The sequence below is a fragment of the Drosophila simulans genome, chromosome X, assembly GCF_016746395.2.
Source record: "Drosophila simulans strain w501 chromosome X, Prin_Dsim_3.1, whole genome shotgun sequence".
NCBI classification, from domain to species: domain Eukaryota; kingdom Metazoa; phylum Arthropoda; class Insecta; order Diptera; family Drosophilidae; genus Drosophila; species Drosophila simulans.
The window spans coordinates 15,429,880-15,454,184 of NC_052525.2; the positions used below are offsets into that span (position 1 = coordinate 15,429,880).

The 24,305-nt window shown below is 41.6% G+C and overlaps 7 protein-coding genes across 26 annotated transcripts in view; 3 read left to right on the forward strand and 4 right to left on the reverse strand.

The window, feature by feature from the left end:
• Positions 1-7,213, reverse strand: part of LOC6726092 (disintegrin and metalloproteinase domain-containing protein 11) — a 25,937-nt gene extending 18,724 nt beyond the window's left edge. For 13 of the 16 annotated variants that reach the window (XM_039297338.2, XM_016172507.3, XM_016172506.3 and 10 more), the window contains exons 1-2: positions 6,201-6,429; positions 424-1,171 (exon numbers count right to left, since the gene is read on the reverse strand). In XM_039297338.2, coding sequence (XP_039153272.1) covers positions 424-493 — 70 coding nt within the window. In that variant the 5' untranslated portion in view covers positions 494-1,171; positions 6,201-6,429. Of the gene's footprint in view, positions 1-423; positions 1,172-6,200; positions 6,430-6,802 lie in introns of those variants that run through there. The other 3 variants (XM_039297337.2, XM_039297336.2, XM_039297335.2) reach the window with 3 other exon arrangements.
• LOC6726093 (odorant receptor 13a) lies at positions 5,922-10,626 on the forward strand. 3 transcript variants are annotated; one of them, XM_044923736.1, is made up of 6 exons: positions 5,922-5,938; positions 9,204-9,635; positions 9,952-10,051; positions 10,113-10,220; positions 10,276-10,464; positions 10,523-10,626. In XM_044923736.1, exons 2-6 carry the CDS (start codon positions 9,244-9,246, stop codon positions 10,595-10,597), a joined length of 864 nt encoding a protein of 287 aa, XP_044779671.1. In that variant the 5' UTR covers positions 5,922-5,938; positions 9,204-9,243; the 3' UTR covers positions 10,598-10,626. The 3 variants fall into 3 exon arrangements, with proteins under 3 accessions (XP_044779671.1, XP_044779670.1, XP_016039562.1); XM_044923735.1 differs by lacking the exon at positions 5,922-5,938 and adding an exon at positions 8,232-8,400; XM_016174000.3 differs by lacking the exon at positions 5,922-5,938 and adding an exon at positions 8,526-8,916.
• Positions 10,627-10,743: 117 nt separating this feature from the next.
• Positions 10,744-11,634, forward strand: LOC6726094. Its single transcript, XM_016174001.3, has 3 exons — positions 10,744-11,038; positions 11,117-11,278; positions 11,350-11,634. Exons 1-3 carry the CDS (start codon positions 10,928-10,930, stop codon positions 11,524-11,526), a joined length of 450 nt encoding a protein of 149 aa, XP_016039563.1. The 5' UTR covers positions 10,744-10,927; the 3' UTR covers positions 11,527-11,634.
• A 1,776-nt stretch (positions 11,635-13,410) lies between these two features.
• Positions 13,411-18,294, reverse strand: LOC6726095 (histone-lysine N-methyltransferase, H3 lysine-79 specific). 2 transcript variants are annotated; one of them, XM_016172504.3, is made up of 4 exons: positions 18,097-18,294; positions 17,698-18,024; positions 17,058-17,169; positions 13,411-16,991 (listed from the first exon to the last, which is right to left on the reverse strand). In XM_016172504.3, exons 2-4 carry the CDS (start codon positions 17,849-17,851, stop codon positions 13,517-13,519), a joined length of 3,741 nt encoding a protein of 1,246 aa, XP_016039564.1. In that variant the 5' UTR covers positions 17,852-18,024; positions 18,097-18,294; the 3' UTR covers positions 13,411-13,516. The 2 variants fall into 2 exon arrangements, with proteins under 2 accessions (XP_016039564.1, XP_016039565.1); XM_016172505.3 differs by having other exon boundaries at positions 17,698-18,294.
• Positions 18,295-19,069: 775 nt separating this feature from the next.
• On the forward strand, positions 19,070-20,762 carry LOC6726096 (solute carrier family 25 member 46). The gene is made up of 4 exons (XM_002107042.4): positions 19,070-19,249; positions 19,312-19,391; positions 19,451-19,790; positions 19,846-20,762. Exons 1-4 carry the CDS (start codon positions 19,218-19,220, stop codon positions 20,579-20,581), a joined length of 1,188 nt encoding a protein of 395 aa, XP_002107078.1. The 5' UTR covers positions 19,070-19,217; the 3' UTR covers positions 20,582-20,762.
• Positions 20,763-21,059: 297 nt separating this feature from the next.
• LOC6726097 (NADH-quinone oxidoreductase subunit B 2) lies at positions 21,060-22,049 on the reverse strand. 2 transcript variants are annotated; one of them, XM_016172503.2, is made up of 2 exons: positions 21,952-22,049; positions 21,060-21,900 (listed from the first exon to the last, which is right to left on the reverse strand). In XM_016172503.2, exon 2 carries the CDS (start codon positions 21,888-21,890, stop codon positions 21,225-21,227), a length of 666 nt encoding a protein of 221 aa, XP_016039567.1. In that variant the 5' UTR covers positions 21,891-21,900; positions 21,952-22,049; the 3' UTR covers positions 21,060-21,224. The 2 variants fall into 2 exon arrangements, with proteins under 2 accessions (XP_016039567.1, XP_016039566.1); XM_016172502.3 differs by having other exon boundaries at positions 21,129-21,897; positions 21,952-22,046.
• A 175-nt stretch (positions 22,050-22,224) lies between these two features.
• LOC120284208 (eukaryotic translation initiation factor 5) lies at positions 22,225-24,043 on the reverse strand. Its single transcript, XM_016172499.3, has 3 exons — positions 23,819-24,043; positions 23,278-23,754; positions 22,225-23,199 (listed from the first exon to the last, which is right to left on the reverse strand). The coding sequence occupies exons 1-3, from the start codon at positions 24,029-24,031 to the stop codon at positions 22,495-22,497; spliced, it is 1,395 nt and encodes a 464-aa protein (XP_016039568.1). The 5' UTR covers positions 24,032-24,043; the 3' UTR covers positions 22,225-22,494.
• Between the last annotated feature and the right edge of the window lie 262 nt (positions 24,044-24,305).

The following is a 24,305-nucleotide window of genomic DNA, read 5'->3' on the forward strand; positions in this document are numbered from 1 at the left end:
CGCTTTGCCGAATTTCGTATGCCACGGTAAAGCGTAGGAATTCTAAAACTCTACAGCATCCACAATTTAATATGGCTATAGATTTAATAAGCGTGTGCATTTGTTTTAATTAATGAATCAAAAATATTCTGCATAAAATGAAATTGCATTTCAGTTGTGCAACACTTATCCGTTGTGATTGTGCAGCAAAAGCAATTTGTAAAATGTCATGTTCAACTTGATGTCAATTTTTTGTTGTTGCGCAGCAAATAATTTCGTTTGAAATGAATGAAATAATGTTGCAATGATTTAATTAATCTGCTCAAACATTGTTTTATCGCAGCGTCTGCATGATTTAAATACTTATGCGGTTGGTGGTGAAATCTATTTCGGATTTCATAACGTTGTTATGATATATTATGATTAATTCAATAATTCACTTACCCCCCGCAGATGTGACGAAAACGCACAGCTGAGCAATGATGAGGATTAAATTGGCGATGTTCATCCACATGACGGCGGCTGCGATATTGTGATTAAAAGTGAAGTTGTCGAATCCAGCCCCACTTCTAAGTCTTAGTTTTCTCTCCTAATTCCTCGCGTTAATAATTTATAGAAAACTGCCTTCATATGGTACTTAAAACTATCTGTTTGCATTAGTTAACTTCCCTCCAGTAGTAACAGTATCTCAGTATCTCAGTATCAGTAGCAAGTTCAGTATCTATATCTGTATCTGTAGCCTGTATCCTGTATTCCGTATTCTGTATCCTGTGCTATATTGAATTGATTTGCAGTTCTAAACCATATCGAGAATGGGAATTCGCTCCACCGCTTCAACCAGACATTCTCCAATTCAATTTCAGTTTTAATATCATCCTCATTTGGAACGGGCTGGTATCTGGGTACTGCTGGATGTCTGTGGCAGTGGTTTTGCGTTCGTGACTGGGGCTGCGGCTAGGCTCTCAATGGCATATGGATTCAGCTGGGATTGTGCATTCATCACACGGCGCACCGACACCTGACTTGGCTTGGCTCAAGGAAGCTCGGCAAATGCACAAGACAATGATATCAAATTCAATTCTAATATTCACTATTCGCAACGTTTCCGCAAACGCCTCTTTATTACAACCGTAGCTGGATTAAAATGCATCAAAATCCGCCCCAAGTTATGAGCAAGCGATATCCTTTGGTGCTGTAATGTGAATAAAAATGGGTGTATTATTAGCGGGGCATATGGATTTTGGAATCTAAAAACTTCCTTAAATAAGTGTAATTATTAATAGTTAGTAGGAAGGTTGTATTACCAAAGAGCATAAAATAGTTCTTTATAGTTTCTTTAAATTATGGAACCAGGAATCACAAATGTACACGTACATTTCCGGTATATCTGCGTTTTTCTTTTCAATTTCTACTTCCAAAGCAGTGCTTACTTCATTTCACCTATTTTCAACTCAGTTAATTTTGTTTTTGTTCTTAAAAATATATTTATAAAGAGGATGCTAAAAAACACCAAGTTTTAACTGTAAATATCGGTCTTCTCCTTTTTGAAAACTAAACCGTTTGCTTTGTTGCATACTAAGGAATTTTGCAACACTGATTTTAGATTTAAGCAATACTCGTATTTAGATCACATCGTTGCACATTTCTGACCATCTTGACTTGTATTATCAATCATTTAAATTCGAATCTTTTGATGTTCTTCTATCTATATTTGCTTCACTCTGCAGCAATCACTCTTTCGATACATATGTATCTATTGATTCTGTATCTAGATATCTTTGTTCTGAGGGATCAAAGAGTTTCGATGATTTTGAGATAGAGCTAAGGTTAAATCTGTTTGGAACTGTGCATTAGGGGATTGCCCAAGCGAAACTAATGAGAAGCCACGTTGGCACTAAGGTGAATGTGAATGTGGGTGTTGCTGTGGGTGTGGATTTGAATGCGAATGTGGATGTGAGTGCGAATGCGAATGTGAATGTTCAATGCGGAATGTTGGATGTTGGATGCTAAATGCTGAATGTTGGGCACCGGACAGTGAAGAGCGCTCCGAGGCCACAGCCCACAATTTTAATTTGCGCTAATTAGGCAAGGACAGACATTTAGCGGTGACAGAGAAATGGTAGAAAGCAGATTCAATTAGCTGAAAAATCCTATTAAATAATTAATATTCATTAGGTAGGAAAGACGATTGCGAATGGGAATGCATTTCCGAATGTCGCCGAGTAGTTGCAACAATCGAATTACGAATCAGTTTAAATAATTCAAACAATTAGGCCTCCAAGTTGACAACGAACAACACTCATTTCGAATATTTCTCAACTGTTTTTTAACGGCTTAGTCCGCTTTGGGTATCTTAAACTTCTTGAAGTAGTCACTCGAAAAAAAAGAACTGATGTTGCACCTTATATGGTTTATTTAAACACACCGAAAAATAAAATTTTAACCGAAAATTTACTCGTCCGTCCAGAATTCAGCAATCGTATGCACAGAAAGATAATCAGAGACTAAAAAGCAGAGCCGAACATAATTTATAGGATCAAAGGGGAAAATTGGAAGCTGCGCTGCTGACGCCAGTTATTGCATACACTGGGCGAAACTCTCAGCTAGAATCGCTCTCGAAAATACAAAATTTATTACAATTTCTCTTAAATGTAGATTGACCCCGTGCACTCAGCTTGAAATATGATATTCGAGTAAAGTTTTCGTTTTGTAGCATTCTTTTTTCTAAGTGTGGCCAGCTAATTTGTTTAAGTGTTCGTTCGTGCAAATTAAATGTTTGCTTTTACTGCAATTACTGTGATTTCTCTTTTGCCCCAGCGAGCAATCAGTTTCAAATTACTTGTTTCAAACATAAGCTTATGCAATCCAGCGGATATTGAAATTGTGCTCGACTTCAATAAAACGTAATATAAATAGTATCTTATTGGCAGTATTATATGGGAACATTTTTCGACTTAGCTTGTTTCTAAACTATCAAATCAAGTAAACGTAAAAATTCCGACTAAAAGTTAATTAAGTTCTTAGTTGCGACGGCTGAATCAACAGGTTCTGCGAATTTCCAAAAGCTTAGCAATAGTTTATTGAATTTTCCCTTATATGGAGGGCATGCTGAAATTTGGGTCATTTCGTCGGGAAGGCAAGTGAGATAATTTATTGCCGCAAAAGGAGACGACACTGGCCCACATGGAAAGTCAAGGAATAAAGGACTAAAGAAAGGATAACAACGAAAATGGTTTCAATTTGAAGAACAGCATGTGAGAAGTAACTTATTTTCTAGATTTATTCAGAACATTTAATTGCATTAAAAAGATGAAAGCATTTCACAATTTGCGAATAGCAAACGAGATTGTTTGAATTAACTAATAAATTTCAGCGAAATCCAATTATTTACTTTTAAAAATGTAATAAACAAGCAATTTCGACCAATAGAAAGCTGTATACCAAACAAAGTTTATTTACCAACCTTTGCCAAAATTAGTTATTAGTTAGTAAACTAATATTGCATAAATAATATATGCAAATATGAAACATGGTAATTTATAATTATTAATGTGGCATGTCACAGAAAAAACTTGTATGCTCTTTTAAAGGCACATAAAAGTATGCAATGAAATATAGATATTTTAAAATGTATACATAGATATACACTTTTGGATTCGAAATACAGTGTATCATACTTTTCGAAACCTTTATAAGTGATTAAACCAACAGATATAGTATGTAGTTCGCACAATTGTAGCATACTTTTAGACAGTTCTTCATGTGCTTTAACAACACTGATGAAATATAAGAAATACATGGACCATTTTTCAGAAACACACCCCAAGCAAATCCCAAGCACCAAGGAACTTGAAGATGAGAATGCACATTTTAAATACATTGTGGCATACTTTTGGGCACCTTCACGAGTGCTTCTCCAGGCCAAGTGGCTGGTCGCACACATATGACAACATCTTACCAACACACCCCCCAAGCCGCATAATTTAAAGCCCCAAGATGAGATGAGATGAAGATGAGCTGAGGTCCCTAACTGGTGTATCCTGGTAATCTAATCGCCGGATGGCGACACATTTCCCTCGCTGTCGTGGGCGTCCACGGCCGAATCGGACTCAGAATCAGTCTCGGTCTCAGTCTCAGTCTCAGATTCAGATTCAGAATCAGATTCAGATTCAGATTCAGATTCAGAAACAGAAACCTTGGGCAGACACACCAGACAGCGGCAGCTGACAGGAAAATAAATAAATAAAGGGATGAAAATTAAGGACGCGAGAGTCGTGGTCGTCGGCTGGCTGGCTGGCTGGCTAACTGGCTGGCTGGCTCTCCAAAGACCGAATGCGCAGCCTCCGACTAGACGGCATTCCAAAGATGGGAACTGCACACATGTGTGTGGATGTGGATGTGGATGTGGCTCTGTGGGCCAATAAAATGAGTTATTCCTCCTTTTTTTTGTCTGCTGACTAATGATTGCACTCATTGTGCAACTTTGCCAATTAAAACTTGAACCATTCCCGATCAAATGGAGTAACAACAGCTCCGGGACATGAAGCTCCATCGTATATACTGTTTCCTAATTTATTCGTTTTGACAAAACTAAGTTTATTATGTTTCAAAAAGTTGGCTCACTCCATGATACCGACAAGTTTTTGGGCAGTATCTGCTCACTAGCATTTTGTAGTTTTACACGCGCAGAAAAGAGTTGCTCGTTTTGCAAATGATTTCAACTGAAAATTGGTAATTTGCATACTTATTGAACCGGCAACAAGTCAAGCCTTAATTGATTATATCAAATCGTAGGTCATGGCTTCTAATCTAGTGCAGAGTCATAAGTTTCAGGCCACTCGAAGTAAAATTCAAGGATTCCAGAAACTAATCAAGCACAAAATAAAAATGGTTTCCAGTTTTGAAGATTTTTTTAGCCCGTTAAATGTACAAAACCAGTTAGTAAAGTAAACAATATTGTACTGAAACTCTTCAAACCATTCATATTTTTTTTTCCTAATAAGTTCATCCCTTTTTCTCCGTGTGTAGAGCAGCATTGTTATTTGACCTAATCTCTGCCTTTGCCCCATTGTTTTGCCGCGTTTTGATTAGTGCCCCAATAAGCCCATCTGGAGTCAATGTGCTACCAACAAAACAAAAAGAAAAAAAGCGAAGTTCGAGCTTGGAAGGATGCGAGATGGGCGATCTAATGGCGGAGCTCTTCTCCTTTATGGATCAGCAAACATTTGGGCGTTGTCACCACTCGCGAATGGGAATTCCGATACCATTTCATTGATTGATAAACAAATTGCCCGCTGCTTGTTTACTTTTCTGCCAGCGCAGATTTCTCACGAGTTAACCAACCATTAAAAAAGAGGCGACTCACAAGCTCAAGGACTCCAGGCAGTCCGGGGGGGAATCACTTCGCCAGCGTCTCAAATCCGGTTACGTGTTTCGTTTGGCTGGCATGGGATTATGCGGTGGATTTAATTGTTTAAAAACAATCGAAAGCACTGCGGCACGTTGAGATTTCTGGCCGTGCACAACTATGGGTATGGGTATGGGTACGGGTACGGGTAGGTAGATGGGTCAATGGCAACGCATGCCCAGACCCCCAATAATTGTGAACAAATGTGTCTTCAGTTGGTGGCGTTGGTGGAGGAGCGCCCGCCCCAGTGCAAGCGATGATGTCCTGACACACTTCGAATTGCCAGAGTCCTTTTCCCAAAAAACCAAATTCCTTCGCATGCCAATGGAGCGGCATGAACGGAGAAGGGATGACGAGATGGAGAGACGGAGAGACGGAGAGATGGAGAGACGGTGAGACGTCGAGATGGAGAGAGGATATCCAGATATGCATTGGAATACAAAGTGTGGGATAAAAGCATTTCTGTATCGCTATTATTCATTGGTCATGCGCAGTCAGCCGCGCCTCATTTCCGCTCGAGAGTCGGGAGTTTGGACCATATTCGCAATAATAGTAAGTATGTTGGGCATGTGGTGTGTGTTTTGGCCCAAGTATACATTTTCCCCCCTATAATTACGGCCATAGAACAATCCAACTATCCAGCTAGCCAGCCTAACTGTTCAGTTCCATCTGGCCAGAGTTTGGAATCCTTGAGGCCATGCATGTACACATACCAAAATATACTATTTTCCCATAATATGTACGTATGTATGTACATGGGATGTTTGATAGACATGAAATACCCTGGGTACGTGAACGTAATTGCGGTACTCACCTATGGGAATTCGGGAAATTCGAAAAGAATCGCCAGAATCCATTGGAAAGAGTAGTTGAGAGTAGTAGTTATGATTTATTTGTTATCCGTTTTGCGTTTAAGTTTGCTTTTTAAGTTTACATTGTACTGCTTTATGAACACACTCAGTTTGTTATTTTGGCCAAACAGTAAAAAAAATATGCAAAAAATGTTCATAAAATATGTATTTTATGATCTTTCCTCCTTTCGCCTTCAGCATATACATATACACGCATATATGTGCACATATATATATATATATATATATATATATATATATATATTTATTCTATTTTTGTATTTCCCATATTTGATTTGAATGTGCTGATTTAGTAGCCGATTTTAGCGCTGCGTTGCGTTGCGTTTCGTTACGTTACTATATCAAACATTTGATTCTGAGTAGTTATTTGTTGAGTTTTCACATTTTGCCCACCCGTTCGGCATTTCGTTTTTCCTCCTTTCTTTTACTTTTTTCCATATATATATATATACATATACACGTAGGTATATATATATTCAAAGTTCACGGTGTGTTGGGATTTGAAAACGAAATTCTTTGTTAATATATATATATATGTATATACTTTTGCCTGGGCTGGTTATTCAGTTGTGTTTCTGGGGTATTTGTTGGATCTTTTGGGCGCCGACTCGTGGATTATTCCTCAATAAACTATTGCTCCGCTGGCTGCGAACTATACGGCTACTTCTTGCATCTGCACTCTTTTCTGCTGCTTTCTTATTTGGTTCTTTTCTTTTTCTTTTTCTTTTTCTGTTTTTTTTTTTTAATTTTTGTATTATTTTTTTTATTGCTGCTGCTTCTTCTATTAAAAACTATCGCCGTGTCTCGTGCCTCGCAAACCGCTTTCCGCAATTGCAAACAACGTTCTAAAGCTCTCGAACACGTCTGCAGGATTTTGGCCAGGCGAAAAACGATTGCCAACCGGAGGCAACCAGGCAGCCAACCAGTCGACCAGCCATTCTTCAGCCAGCCGAGTTCGACGCAGTCGCAGAGCACCGGAATCTCAACTGGGAGATTCCCAATCCCGGCCATCCCATCCCATACCAGCCCATCTCAAACCAAGCCCAGCCGAGTGGCCACATCTCTCGCTCTCCGTTTCCATTGTCACGTCACAGCTCAGCATCTTGGCTCTCTCGGGCTGTGTGGGTCCTCGGTCCATGTCCGTTTGGTCCTCGGATGGATGCGTTGGTGTTCGGCTTCCTTGGCTCTCTGCTCTCTCTCAGCCGCTGCTGGCTCTCTCGCCGAAACGCTCGGGGAAAAATCCACTCCTTGGCCCCGACGAGTCTTACAATCCGGGTACGTCTGTTTATGTCCGTTATGTGGAGCAAAAGGGTATATTGTATTCGTGCAAAGGTGCGTAATTGTAAAAGGAAGTGTAGTATACACCTACGCCTACATACGTTGCCATCTAGCCGTGTCTGTCTGTCTCTCTGTATCTCTGTCTGCCTGCCTGTCTATCTGGCCGTCGAGATCTTGGCCAGAACAATGGACAGGGAACTGGGTCTGCACTGCTTCACGCCGCAGATTGGCCACGCCCCCGTCGCCTAATTCAATGAAGATATATCCTTTACGCCCAGCCAGCTGTGACCTGATTTAAATTAACTGGTTTCGAAATGAAGTTTGGGTGAATGAAAGCCTAAAAACAAATACAGACTGCATTGTTGGCCAACATAAATGGGCTGTCTATCATGGAAAATTACAATGAAATAATAGTATAAGAAATATATAGTATATAAAAATATATATATGAAAGTTTTACGGATTTCAGGCACAGTTGTATATGTTTAGTATGTTTATTTTTTTTTTTTTTTATATTTATAAAGTGAAGAAGTAGTATATTTATACTTTTGGTTTTGTTTTGCTTTTTAAATTGAATAATTTATTTAATTTGAATAATTTATTTAATTTGGAAACAAAATTGAAATATGTGCAGCTTTTTTTTTTTTTTTTTGAGGGCAAAACGCATTTTGTTCTTCAAATTAAAGCTTAGTTCAGGTGTTTTTTAGCCATTAAAAGGGCAAATTAAAATACACACGTGTTCACAAATATTTAAGCCACTTATTTGTGGCCGTAGGAGAAGTATAGTTTAATGGTTTTCACAGGCACACACCTCCTTGGAAAATGCGTTTGATCAAAATTTCATATTAAGCACTTAATGAGGTGGTAAGTACATACCTTGTGTGCAAACGCTTTCTAAAATATTTACTGTGCAATTAGGGAAAATTATGAAAAAAGGGGTAATTTTAGGTTGGTAGGTAGTAAGTAAACTATAAAGGAAGGAAATGCCTAAAGATGAACCTAGTGCTGTGGCATGTATCAGATAGTCATGTTCTATTCGTATCCCTACAAGGCACTCAGCTTTCCCATTCAGTGCGTTTGGCTGAAACTGAATGGTTCTTGGCCATTAACCGAATCATCGATGCCATGGAGGAGCCAATCCTTTTTGGCCACCGCCTACAACGTGTGGGCGTGGTACGTCATTGCATCCGTGGGCATAACAATCAGCTATCAGACGGCCTTTTTGCTGAACAACCTTTCGGACATCATTATCACAACGGAAAACTGTTGCACCACCTTCATGGGTGTCCTCAACTTTGTCCGACTCATTCACCTTCGCCTCAATCAGCGGAAATTCCGCCAGCTTATTGAGAACTTTTCCTACGAAATTTGGATACCTGAGTGAGTCTTTTCATGAGGGTTATTATACACGATGTCAAATGATCATCGCAAACTATGTTTAATGATCATTCCAATACACTACAAAGGTTTGCAATCTTGTTGAAGTAAAAGCGCAGAAAAGTCTGCTTCCTTGTTGTGTTCAAAAGAACAAGCTTTGCTTTCTAAGCATGCTTTTGGACACTTAAAGTGGTTTTGAGATAATAGAGATTTATGGGAACTATACTATCTTCAAACTGGATTTGTAATAAAATCTTTATTTATATAAATACATATATAATGAATTCCAGTTCTTCCAAAAACAATGTTGCCGCGGAGTGTCGCAGACGCATGGTTACCTTCAGCATAATGACATCCTTGCTGTCGTGTCTGATCATAATGTATTGTGTCCTGCCGCTGGTGGAGATCTTTTTCGGACCCGCCTACGATGCACAGAACAAGCCGTTTCCCTACAAGATGATCTTTCCGTACGATGCACAGAGCAGTTGGATCCGCTATGTAATGACCTACATCTTCACCTCCTACGCGGGAATCTGCGTGGTCACCACCTTGTTTGCAGAGGACACCATTCTTGGCTTCTTCATAACCTACACCTGTGGCCAATTTCAGTTGCTACACCAACGAATTGCAGGAATATTTGCGGGTTCCAACGAGGAATTGGCCGAGAACATTCAGCTGGAGCGACTTAAATGTATTGTGGAAAAACACAACAATATTATCAGGTTGGTATTGTCACAATATTTAATTACAATAATTTTATTACAATAATTTTATTACAATGATTCTATTACAATGATTTTATAACAATGATTCTATTACAATGTTTCTATTACAATGATTTTATTACAATGATTCTATTACAATAATTATATTACAATGATTATATTACAATGTTTCTATTACAACGATTCTATTACAATGATTCTATTACAAAATTAAACTACAATGATTCTATTACAACGATTCTATTACAACGATTCTACTACAACGATTCTATTACAATGATTCTATTACATGTTACTTTGATTTTGCCAATAGTTTTGCTAAGCGCCTAGAGGACTTTTTCAACCCAATTCTACTGGCCAATCTAATGATTTCATCCGTTCTTATTTGCATGGTTGGCTTTCAAATAATTACTGTAAGCATAGGAAGTAAATAATTTAATATAATAACTAGCTTTTCTTTCTAATCTTCATAAGGGAAAAAATATGTTCATTGGAGACTATGTGAAGTTCATAATTTACATATCATCCGCCCTTTCACAATTATACGTTCTTTGCGAGAATGGCGACGCACTGATAAAACAGGCAAGAATGTAGATTGTTTTTTTAAAGCTATTAATTAACCATTTCCCATAAACAGTCTACCTTAACAGCGCAAATTCTATATGAATGCCAGTGGGAAGGATCCGATCGCTTTGAGATACATTCCTTCACGCCAACCAGCAAGCGAATCCGAAACCAGATTTGGTTTATGATCCTCTGCAGTCAACAGCCCGTAAGGATTACGGCTTTCAAGTTCTCAACGTTGTCCTTGCAGAGTTTTACGGCCGTATGTCTACAAAAATAAGAATATATAGCAATTACACAATTAAGCACATCTCTTTCAGATTCTTAGTACCTCGATAAGTTACTTTACATTATTGCGATCAGTTTACTTCGACGATGAAAAGAAACTAGATTAAATAAAAACGTGGAGCTCTGTTTAAGGTTATGTTGAGCGGTTTAGGAGTCTCTCTATATTATTAGAGGATAAGTGAAAGGCACTTTCTGCTGATTTCCAAGATTTCAAACTTTGACCAATTTTGGAGCTGGGATTGGAGCTCCTAGAGACACTAGTACAGCCAGCTGGACTAGTTGGCCATGATTTAGTGCCCTAATCTTATTCGTTTTCCATTCGTTGCCTTTCAGTCAGTGATCGCTTTTACTCAGCACTGAACATATATTTATAAAATCTTTTCGAGATCTTTTATAAAATTTGTAAATTCATTGGTACTAACGTTCATCATTTCATCATGTGTTCCATCGAGTGGTTAGGTAGTGTGTTTTACTACATTATGCGCACCTACATGAAGGTAACCGTATCCAGTTGCGCAGCACCCTTCCCCAGCGGTGCCCTTGCAAAGGTGAGTAAATGAAAGCCCTTCTTTATTTGGTGGGGCAGCAAGTGATGGACTCACTGCACACTAACCCTAAACTTGCAGATTGTGCATTTTATAGATTTCGTCGAAGTTTCCATGACGATAATGCGGCGGCCAAGAAATTTTACGGTTTTGACTGACCACCAAGCGAGACGCCTGCATATCTACAATTGCCTTTTAAGTTTAAGGACTTGGGCGAAGATGATCTACGTCTTGGTATCCGTGGTAATTAGGACCCTGCAAACATAGGCCAAAGTTCTATACATACTCATTGAAATATTTTTTACCATTCTAAGCTTTCTGTAAGCAATGTCAAGACGCATTTCATTATAATCGCAATGGGGATTTCCGGCATCTTCATGGCAGTAAATCGCATACAGGGCAGGATAAGGCTGCGACCCGCGCTGATTCTTTTTACTGCGTTCTGCTGTGTCACTTGGGTGCCGTGGTTTCTTGACGAACTGATCAACTGATTTAAATGATGGACGCAATGGCGATGTAAGACATATGTTTTTCAAAATTCACCGTGGCATGTAGCTTTTCCCGAAATTTAGCGAATAAAGCACTGCCCTGATCCTACATTCTCAATTCTTCACGAGAAGGTCTGTGGACTTCTTGCGACGACTGTATACTCTCGATTGGACAAAAGTTTTCGCTTAATTTAATTTGCTCCACCATTCCAACTCGATATCGCGCTTTTATAGGTAGGCGACAAATATTTAATTGCCAGGCGGCGAAAAGGAAACACATTCCCGCGAAGTCTTACTCTTTTGTTGGCCAGTGTAAAAGTTTAGTACGTCGAAAGAGAAGCTGAAACTGGGTACAGCTGGGAAGTTATAATATTAAAATAATAATATTTAAATAGTATATGTTACTGGGAGTGAAAATGAAAACAGTATCAAACTATGAAGCAGATTTTCAAACCATTTTTCATTTTAAGTAAATTTCTAGCCAAAAAAGCCAATTTGAAATTTCATTTTTTTGCCAAAAATATTTTCCCAGATTTTTTGTGAAAAAAATATTTGGTATTTTGATCGAAACATTCGAAATAATTACCCAAATATGGAATGTCATACCTCGTTGAGTTTGTTTCTTAAATCCCAATCGAATTGCATTCAAGTTTAGGAATTCTGGGATGTTTCAATTTTTTGCAAATTTTGATGATGGTACCCCTTACAAAAAATGCGAAAATTTTACAAGGAGTAAAACATGGTAGTTCTTTTTGCTCTGTGACCATTTTTAGTCTTACAAAAAATGTGAAAATTTGGCCAAAAATTAAATTAACAAAATCAGTTTAAAAGTGAAAGGGGTTGTTAGTATTGGTTGTAAGGAGTACAAAATGGTACTCCTTTTTGCTCTGTGACCATTTTTAGTCAAGTTATAGCCAAAAAAGTCAACTTAAAAATTGAGTTTTTTGCCAAAAATAATTTTCCTGATTTTTGGCGAAAAAAATAATCGGTATTTTGATCAAAACATTGGAAATAATGACCCAAATATGGAATGTCATACCTCGTTGGGTTTGTTTTTTAAATCCCAATCGATTTGCATTCAAGTTTGGGAATTCTAGGATTTTTCAATTTTTCGCAAATTTTGATGATGTTACCCCTTACAAAAAATGCGAAAATTTGGTCAAAAATTAATTTTACAAAATCAGTTTAAAAGTGAAAGGGGTTGTTAGTATTGGTTGTAAGGAGTACAAAATGGTACTCCATTTTGCTCTGTGACCATTTTTAGTCAAGTTATAGCCAAAAACGCCAATTTGACATTCATTTTTTTGCCAAAAATATTTTCCCAGATTTTTTGTGAACAAAATATTTGGTATTTTGATCAAAACATTCGAAATAATTACCCAAATATGGAATGTCATACCTCGTTGGGTTTGTTTCTTAAATCCCAATCGAATTGCATTCAAGTTTTGGAATTCTAGGATGTTTCAATTTTTTGCAAATTTTGATGATGGTACCCCTTACAAAAAATGCGAAAATTTTACAAGGAGTAAAACATGGTAGTTCTTTTTGCTCTGTGACCATTTTTAGTCAAGTTATAGCCAAAAAAGCCAACTTGAAAATTCAGTTTTTTGCCAAAAAAAGTATCCCAGATTTTATTTTTACATCTTAAATTTTTAAGTTTTTGATAAAAATCGAAAATTGGCTAAAAGTTTAAATTAAATAAGAGATACAGATCGCTAGTTTGGGCTGTGAGCTGCACAAATATTTAATTCAATTTGCTATGCGGCTTATTTTGACTAAAACCTGCTTAAAACCAATCTACAATTTTTCGCGATTCTGTAGAATTCGCGCCATAAAAACAATTTTGTGTAATTGGCTATCCCAGAAGTAGATTTAAAATGCCAGGCAAATATTTTCTTATTTTTAATGAATTTCTCAGACAAACATAAGATCACAAATAGTAACTATTAATATCTTTGTAATTAAAATATGCACTACCCCACACATCCTTGATCTAGATATCGTTCTTGCGCGCCGAGCTCCCAGCAGTAGTTGTAGTATTGATAATAGATGCACTGCCGCTGGTCAAAGAAGCACTAGCCTCTCCAACACCACCACCAACACCACCACCTCCTCCTGCTCCACCAGCTCCAGCGCCCACCACACTCTGTCCCGATGGAATGCCGTGCTGAACGAGGAAATCGTGCTCATTCTTCGCCTGCCGCAGCCAGTTGCGCAGATCCCGGGTGCGCTCCACCAGGCAAGTGGTGTAGTTGACCGCCCGTGGACTCTGGGACACGATGGTGTTGGCCGTGAGGATGGCGGCGCCCATGGAGCTCTGCATCCTGCCAGCGGCTAGCTGGCGATAGGTCTCCAATCGATCGGCCAGCGTGGGAATCGAATGGGGAATGTGCACCGCTCCACCGCCCTCGATGTCATCGGATAGAGAGAAGTTCTGAGTGCCAGTGTGCTGATGCTTGAGCACCTGCGACCATCCGAGGTCACGTGGCGATAGGATCGGGATGCCCGATGCGGTTTGATCATGTTGCTGTTGGTATTGCTTTTGCCCAAATATATCGAGGATTTCCCGGATCTCGGCATTGAGTATTTCCAAATTTTCAATACACTCGTTCGACTCCTGCTGGTAGTAGTCCTTCTTCTTATGGAAATCCGCGGCACTGGCCAAATCGGTGCTACTGAAGCCAGAACTGGAGTGCGAGGATAGATCGCTAAGTGTGGCCGCATCGTCCATGGTGCCCAGGTCCAGGATCGATTTCTCCTTCTCGTAGATCCTCAGCAGACTCTGTTCCAGATGTCGCAGTCGTATTATCTTCTCGCCCAGAAGGGAACGAGTGCGATGGAGATTCACCTCCATCTCGGTCAGTTCCTTCTCCTCCTGGATTAGCTGATCAATGGAGTGTTTCGGCGATAGGGCGGTTATCTTCCGCTGCTGGCCGATCTCCCGCTGTCTCAGGCGGAAATTTGTGCGCTGTGTCCTTAGCGATTCCTTGGCGCGACGCACCGAATCCCGCTCCAGATGGATGCGATGCTTGAAGAACTCCAACTCCGAGCCCACACCATTCGGCTTGATGGAGATGTCGGTGAAGGGATATCGCAGATGATATGGTGCATCTAGGGTATTCTCGGGAAACTGATCCTCCAGCGCCTCGAGCTTCTGGAGCTGATGACGTAGATTCTCCACCGGAGTACAGGGTCGTTCGCCCTTATAGCTGGTATCCGAATTCAAGCGCGACGTGGATGCCGATTTGGTGCGCGAGAAGACGATCCTACTGATTCCGGTCGACTCCTTGATCTGGTTACTATTGTTGTTCCTCTCGAGGTTCGATTGTGTGGCCACAGCACCCACCACCCCATCCCTCGAGGAGTTGCCATTATCACTGGCCGTTCTGGCGGAGAGTACTCCACTGGCGGATTTGAGAAATGGCCCATAACGACCATTATTATAGGTATTCGATAGGGTCGTATCCGATTGACTTATGGAGGTATTATCATCCTGCAGCTGCAACTGCCGTATGTTGTACGACTTGGTCAGTTGACTCTTATGCGGAACTGGACACGGTTTGACTATGGCCTCGCCGGCGATTGCCTGATCCGAGTAGCTGAGCGAGCGATTATCGCTATTTCCGGATTGGGGCTTGTAATACCGCTCCATGGAGCGTTCCATTTCGGTGCCACTGTTGGTGGACTTGGTGCTGTTGGTGTGGTTGTGCTGGGGCGCCATCTGCGCCTCCCGCCGGCGATTTCTTCGCTCCAGCGACAGTTTCACGTCCGTCTTAAGGCGCACATACTTCTCCTTGAGGCACCTGTACTTGTCCTCCAGCAGGCGCTTCTCGCACCTGACCTTCTCGTACAGCCGCTCCTCGCCCTTCTCCCGGAATCGCTGCCTCTCCGCGTCCAGCTCGCGTGCGAACTTCTCGCGCATCTGGGACAGCCTGGAGCTGTGCTCCCGCCGCAGCAGCTCCTCCTCGCCGTGCAATTCCCGCTCGAGATCGCGAAGGATCTCCTCGTGATTGGCCTGCAAGGTGTCCATCCGGCTCTTGTGCTCGGTGGCCATCAAGGTGCGCTTGTTCTGCAGCTGCCGCTCCAATTGCACCCGGTATTTCTCCATTTGCAGCTCGAATGCCTCCTCCAATTTGTGCTGATGCGATGTGAGCCGGAGATCGTACTCGTGGCGGAATCTCTTGAGTTTCGCCTCGTGATCTCGTCGAATGGCCTCAAAGTCAGTCTGCAACTGGGCCTCCTTGTCCGCAAAGTTGGCCCTATAGGCTGAAGTACTGCATATTGACTTGTCCGATGGAGGTGCTTGGACCGACTTGAGCTGCAATTGTTCCAGCTCGTAGCTGTGCTTTCGTCCGAGTTCCTCCAAATCGAAGGCATTATTTCCGACCAGAAGTGATGAGTCCTGTTCCGATTTATTAATAATAAAGCTACGCACCGAACTGCCCTTTGAATCGGAATCTGTGTCGTCGTAAAATAATTTTGGTGCATCAGTGTCCTTAGTTTTATCCGAGACTGTATCTCCTGATCCTGATATTTTCACTGCTTCCGGTATAGTCTTTGGTATAGTCTTATTCGAGTCTGATAAGAAGGGATTGCGATTGTATATGGCCTCGTCATTATCGGGCCAAGGATTAAGTGCTCCTTCCCTATCAGCTTCATCTACGTCCTCATCTTCAATCACATCATTATCCTCATCATCATCCTCATCATCATCGTCGCCTTGAACCACCACATCCTCATCATCATCCTCCGACTGCGAGTGCTCGTTTTGCTTATAGGCTTGCGTCATCTTGGTGGATTGAGTCTCCTCTGGGGAGCTCTTCACTCGCTGCCCCTGATCCAAATTAAAGCGCACGCTCTTCTTATCCTCCCCCTCAATCGTGGGCTCCAGTCGATCCAGTCTACGACTTATATCGGTTATGCTCGAATCGCGTAGAATACCCTTGACACCGGACGGCGAGGTATATCCATCGCTTTCGAACTGTCTATGTGCCTTTTGAAACATCGATACTGTACCCGAAGGTTTCGTACCTCCTTCGTTCTCCTCCGACCTATCGGTTTTTCCATTCATTTGACTAGTGGGCGAGGGTTTATTCGCTATTTGGGGCTTTGACTTGGTCACCTCGAAGCCAAGCTGATACAATCGACCCATATCCTTGGATCCAGATTCCAAAAATCGACTCTTGGCACTACTAAACAAGCTGGCCTTGCTGGCCACCGACCATTTCCGGGCCAAATTGTTCGGGGGCAGTGGACCCGGCGAGGGAATATCATCGATACCCTGCATGCTGCGTATTCCGGAGTCCAGTTGCGACAGATCATCGTTATCCCCCACCGATCCCGTGTCCAAAGGCTTCTGGCGCGCCTGATTAACCAAATCGCGGTATATGGCATCTAGTGGATGGTCCCATTGGGACTCTTTGGTGCGCGTATTGTGGTAGTAATGGCCATTCTTCTCCTCCGAGTAGCTGCCATGAAGTCATCCAAAATATTATTACTTTTGCACGCATCTTCAGTCATCTTGCAATCCTTACCATATCTTCCAGTCCGTTGGCAATGCGGCCATCAATCCTTCCTTGGCGAGATAGAGCAAATGTGGTTCCTTCTGAGGCTCGATTCCAATCAGGGAGGCATACTCATTGATTTCTGTGCAGGAAACAAAGGGTATACACATATTTAAATAAAAATTTGCTGCACAACAATTTAACAATTAATAAAGAAATATGCTTATTAATATATTGTTTAAGGAGATGAAAATATTTGGGAATTTGTACAGGCTATTTTATATATTTTGTAAAATTGCACATTTATATTCTTGGTCTCCTTTTGATTTTCTTCTCTATTTTCAACTTGAATATATTATAAAATAATAAAATTGATTTTTGCAGGATAAAATATGTCTTTCATTGATTAAAATTGCCGTATATGTATGTTATATACCTAAGTACATACATATGTATAGCACGCCTACCTCAATCGTTATACACATGTAAAAAATTACTTATTATTGGATTCTAACTCCTTAAACCTATAAAACTCGTTTGGGGCAAACAAATTGCTTGCCAAACGTGGATTTTCACCGGAAAAGCCGATATTACCAACTTTCACCCACACAGTTATGTACATATAGGGTAAATAAGTTACCAATTGGGGTAACTAGTCGACGGAACTTACCCTCCGATGAGGGGAAACACGCCTCGTCGAAAACCTCCTCGCAGATGACGGACGACGAGCCCTGGGATGATGATGGCGTGGCTGGGAGGGATTTGGTTAACTCAGCGGACGCCGTGCTCGAGGAGATCCTCTTGCACACGCTGGTGGTCGTCATAATGGGTACTTTAACTGGGATTCACTAACCGAAGAAACTCGAGCGGAGCTAGCGTTTTCGTTGCTCCGGGGGAGTTATCCGTACTCGAAGTGTCGTTCAATATATTTGCATATATTGTTATACTTTTCGGATTTGACAATCATAGTTCTCCATACTATTCCTTAGTCCGAGTCCTGCCGACAGCGGAGCAAATGCCACAATAATCGGATGCAGTTTGACCTAAAAATGAAAATACAAATACCTACTGAGTCATCGCTATACCACTCAGTATGTGCGTGTGTCCATGTCGGAGCATGCTCCGAACGCGGGTTGCTGGCCAATTATCTGGTTGGCAACAGGATATTGCAGTGAGTTTGCGTGTCCGCGCAGCGCGACGACTCCCAGGTCCCAGGTCCCTGTCCTTTCCACCACGAAAGCAGCCGAACAGAGCCCCAAAAGGAAAATACCATGCTTTTAATACTGTCGTTATACTTTCGCAGGAAAAGACCTGAGAAATAAGGGTGTGGTGTGTCCTTATTTCGGGCAAATTTCACTTATGCTCGTTTTACATGAAAATTGCTTTCTTCTTTTATATTCCCTTACCTTTTGGTGGGTTTTCGTTAGAAAACTATGTTGTTTTATGTCCAATTACCAAAAAGGATATTTCAGGATCCTGCTTAACAAGCTAAATATGCCCTGTTTTGAAGCGTTCTTAATAAATTAAGGTATTGAAATTGTTTTCAGGAGAGCTAAGGTATACAAAATTCTTTGAATCGAATGTAATATTTTTAAATTATGAAGATAAGTAAAATAATGAACATAAAGTATTGCACAAAATGGGTTGTATATTTTTTAATTAGGAGTAATATAAAGGTTTCGTTTGAAATACATTGTAGCGTTATTAAAAAGGATTTATTAAACTCAAACAGCTGTTTTTAATGAGTGGTATTATTCAAGGATTGTGGTTTTTGATTCTATGCAGTTTTAAAAGAGTTTAGTATAGTTTTATAGAATTTAATATAGTTTAATTTTTAATGTCCTACCTTTCTGCATGTTTAATGTTTTTTGCACAATATAAAAGCAACTAATTTATAAATTCATATTTTCAAACATATTTCCCGCTTATATATTTTTAGATAATGAATGAGTGTGAACATAATGATTTCACTTATTTTGATAAGATGTGACGCTGTGGAAACGCACTGAAAGCTTTAATACCAAACCAAAATTAGAGAGACCTTTTGTTTCGGTAACTACCATAGGATTGTTCCAATTATACTTCAAAACAATTGGATATTATGTTTAAAACACCTCCCTGTCCTGCCTGAAAGTAGTTAATAATATAAATATCAAATCCATAACTACCAAAGAAGAAACAGACTTAGTTATGGCGGGAATGGATAACTACTCTAGCTTAAAGTACGTTAAATGGTATGATATATAATCACGATTCCATACTAATAAACATCATCCATTTATAGATTTAAAGCGGAGTGTGAACTGCAAGATGATCCCCTGAGCAAGGAGCATCGGACTAGGGACAGGGTTAATCAGGATGATGGTGGGAAATCTCAGTTTCGCAATCTTCTCCCAAAGCTCTCTATATAATATATCTTGCAGATATATCGGATCGAAAATATCTAGTCGTCGGCGTTCAGTGGGTCTCCCTGGTCACCGAGAACCTGCTTAGCCATCCGTTTGTGGTGCTGCGCCGGCAGTGCCAGGTGTACAATGCCTCGAGACGCTACCATTTGCATCCCTTCCAGCTTCTGCCCAGCATCGTCCACCTGCACAGAAGGCAGGGACTGACGACCCTGTGGAAGGGCGTGGGCAGCTGCCTACTGGTGCGCGGCATGACGCTGGCCATCGACGACTTTATCTCGAAGGTGACCAGCTGGCCCAAGGAAGTGAATAGTCGCACCACGCTAAAGCGTTTCGGACAGCATCTCCTGCTCAAATGGTACCCACTTGACACCCATATCTCGGCCATTCTCTTATTCCTTTTCAATTCACAGCATAAGTATCGGCCTGGTGGTGCCCTTCCATGCAGCTTCTCTCGTCGAAACGGTGCAAAGTGATATTGCCAGCGAGAAACCCGGTCTTTTCGATGTATTTCGGGAGGGCAGTCTGCGCTTGTTCTACTGGAGCTCCCCGCAAAAGGGCCGTATGCTACCAGCCTGGGCTCTGATCGGGCCAAGTGTCGCCTTTGGCATCACCAAGTATCTGTTTAATCTCGTGATACGGGGCGTGTCCTCGCGCATAATGCAGCGTCGCATAACGAATTCCCAGGACGGCCAGGGTGGAAAGTATCAGGAAATCTATGCCAGCCTTATTGCTATCCTAACCACTGAGGTCATGTTCTTCCCGTTCGAAACGATTCTACACCGTCTGCAATTGCAGGGAACACGAACTATAATCGACAACCTCGACAATGGCTACGATGTCGTACCCATTCTAACAAACTATCAAGGAGTCATCGATTGCTATCAGACAACGATCGTCTCCGAGGGAGTTAGTGGCCTCTACAAGGGCTTTGGAGCCATGATCCTGCAGTTTGCGGCACACGTGGCCGTCATCAAATTGGCCAAATGGGTTGTGAATCAAATCGTAGAGGTCATGTCCAACCGACCACCACAGCAAATAGTGAAGTACTATAATCTGGATGAGAATGCTTGCAACTCCAGGTCCACGACCTTGTCGCCAAGCCTTTCCAGTACCGAATGTAGTCTTGGGCAGAATTCACAAGATTAGTTAACGGCTAGTCAAATTATATTGCATATGTAAATTATACAAATATTTGTTTCTTTATGTATTTTTCGTTGGGTTTATTGGGACGTTAGCATGAATAATTGTATTTTAAGGGTTTGCTTACTCTGCAGTTGCGTTAAAAAATCTGCCAATTAAAAAATATAACTATTTTAAACACTTTAAACTGAGTTTTTATTCTTGCACTTTGTGTCCCGAAAACGTCAGGACCTTGAAATATATACAGAAAAAGTAAGTGAAAACAGCAGATTGTCCTGTGGGGTTGGTGCGATCGTTCCTATGACAACTAAATGATATTGTTGCGTACACAATTCACGATAAAAAAAAAGAAGGGTGCGGTTAACTTGACGCTCATTTTGCAGGGAAACATAACTTTCTTCGACTTCACGATTTTCATCACGACCGTTGGCAAACAAACTTACGATTCAAGCTGACGTTTGGATACAGAAGCACAGCTTGAATGTTTGTATTTATATCGAAAGGCATTTATTTGCAATATCCTCGTGATCCAACAAACAATGTATACAACAACTGAACGTTAACAGAACGATATTTAATAAGATTTCTGTTCGCAAAATCGTAAATCGTTTGATGTTTCACATTTTAAATATAAGTTCCGATCGTTGCCTTACTTCCTATACCACATCTGGAGCGTCTTCATCCGCTTAACCTTCTTCTGCAGCTGCAGAACGCCGTACATGAGTGCCTCGGCGGTTGGCGGACAACCGGGTACGTATATGTCGACGGGGATTATCCTATCGCAGCCACGCACGACGGAGTACGAGTAATGGTAGTAGCCACCGCCGTTGGCACAGCTGCCCATGGAGATGACCCAACGTGGCTCGGGCATTTGGTCGTAGACCTTTCGCAGGGCCGGTGCCATTTTGTTGGTCAACGTGCCAGCGACGATGATGACATCGGCCTGACGCGGAGATGCACGGAACACGACACCATATCGATCCATGTCGTATCGCGGAGCAGCGATGTGCATCATTTCGACGGCACAGCAGGCCAAACCGAAAGTCAGTGGCCAGATCGAGCCCTTGCGACCCCAGTTGAGCAGATCGTCCAGTCTGGCCAGCGACCACTCCGCAACGGATGACTGTTTGGTGCCGAACGGAGAGTAGCCCTTCTTGGGCAGATTTTGGGCCACTTCGGCAACTGGAAGCGTTTGTTGTTGGCGCACCAGGACCATATTCAGTGCGGGCAGCGCCGAAATCGACGCATTCGGTGTCTGGGTCGCCTTTTGGAGAGCCCGGGCCAGGGTCGATGACATCATCGCCGAACGCAGCATGTTGATCCTGCTAAAGTAAATCCTTAGTTATGCTAGGACTGGGCATTTAAACATTTAATACCTATTTATGTAACTTCAACTTATTTCGATTTATAGGGGATGCGTATGATGTGACCGCCGCCGAACTACTAACAAAAATACCAATTGCACCAGGAAAATATACTACAAAATACCAATTTACTTTAAATATCCTATTCTCACACAAGCACATCACTTGCGGCATCATGAACTTAATGCCCTTTTCCCACATGAACGCATAATTTGGCTAAAAAAAATCAACTTACTTGAAGGTCATAGCTAAAGCTGACCAAAAGGCAAGTAAAAAAGTAGTAAATATTTTTTGTTGCTTTATTTTGTATTATGTTGGTGTAATTGTATTGTTACAGCGGCTTGGGAAATGTTATGCAAACAATTGAATGGTAGTAAAGCGACAACTCAAAATACGATTAGCACTCTTAAGAACTAAAGATCAAATAACCCACATGTTGATTTAACTCGCTAATTTATATTTAAGTTTGAATTGCAGATTACGCTCGCCGCTTGATTTCCCCCTTTCAAAATATTACTGATTGGATTAGGATAGCTGTTCTCTTTTTGTTTCTTTTTAGATATCGTCGATGTTCACGTCGTCCTCCTCGTCATCCTCGTCGCCTGCAACGGCGCGTGTAACTCCGCGTTGGACGACCCGTTGACCGCCGCGTTGACCGGCACTGGAAACGTAGTTATCCTCATCGGATTCATCGTCCTCCTCCTCACTCTCGGAGGACTCTTCTTCGGCATTCTTCAGCCAGAGAACGAACGGCATAGCTTTCTCGTGTATTTCGGCAGCAATATTTTTGGAGACATGACGCTTGCTAACCTTCTGTGCCCACTCCAGTATGACGGCCTCATCGAGTATGTCCAGATCATAAAATAATTTGAAGATTCCAGCTACCTTGCTCATCAGTGTACCCTTATGCAGCTCTACAGTTTGCTCCACTCCACCAATTAGATAGCGCTGTGCTTTTGGATTATTGAGGGTGAAGCGAAGTAGCAAAGGACGATTCTTCTGCACGTCCTTGATGATGTTTTCAGTGAACAGCAGCTCGGCGAGAACCAATGGAGCCTTGTTAATAATATCCAAACGTTCGGCTTCAATCACCAGCTCCTTGTGAGTTTGCACATCCTCCAATTGCTTCTTGTCCCGCTTCTCCTTAACCAACTCGTAGAAAATATCAATGCGCTCCTTTTCAGTTTTATCATAGTCATCCGAAATAGTCATACCCTTAGCACCATCAGTCAGATCTTGCAAACGAGCACGAATAGCCTCCTGCCGGGGTAGAGTAGTAATATACATATGAATAGCTGTTTGAGCTAATTGCGAGTATATACGGATAAAACAACGTACCTTCGAAACATCGACACTCCATCCCTCATCGTCGTCATCCTTGGCTGTTTTCTCCGGAATAGCTGCGCTAATCTCGGCCTCAGTTTGGCTAGCCTGATTTGTGCCGTTGCCGCCATCTGATTCGCCGCCAGAATTGTTGGCCAAAGAGTTGTTGGTCATGGAGCCATCGGCGTTATCGTTCTTCTGCTTCTGTTTCCTCGAGCGTTTGCCCTCGGTTAGCGATGATCCTTGGGCCGCCGGATTCAATGACGGCGGGTTCTTCACAATGAATGTGTTCACTTTATGGTTAACCTTGAGCAGACCATGGAAGCCGCATGCCTTGCAAGACTGCGAAATGGTCTGGTTTTTGGCTGACACAGTCAAATTGGTCTCCGGATTGTCGCACTCAGGGCATAACACAAACTTGCGAATAAAACCATCCAACAAATCCTGCAACTTGTTCACATCATGCGATCCATTCACAACAAAGCGCTCATTCTGAATAAAATGAATAGTGATATTAATAGGAGCATCGCTAATGGATAACATAAGATGCACATACCTTGTGATCAAACAGCGTCTGGGCGCCCAGCTCGCAACCAAAGTACTTGGTTGGATAGGTGGCCGGGCGTCCGATGGCCCTAGCCACTTCCGCCATGTTGACCAGCACGGTCTTGATGCCGTTTCCCTTGCCCTCGACCTTTGCCTGCAGACGTGGCATCTTGTAGCGATAGAAGATGTCCGTCACACTGCGGTTTACGTTTACGGTGGCCATCTTGATAGGTTTTCGGCTCCACGGATAATGCTGCTAATGGGTCTTAATGTTGCTCGGGTAATGTTGTTGCTATTAGAGGTGGCCAGTGGTATCTATTGGTTATTGGTTGATGGGAAGTAATTGTCTTCAGGTTTGCTGCTAGTTTGTGATTAATCCAGCTTTCGTTTCCGTTCATTAAATGTTCTTTTATTTTGAGTTGTTGCCGCTGCTGCTTACTTATCAAATGTACGCAGAATAAGCAGGAATTGGTGTCCTTCCGAAACGGCGAATTAAT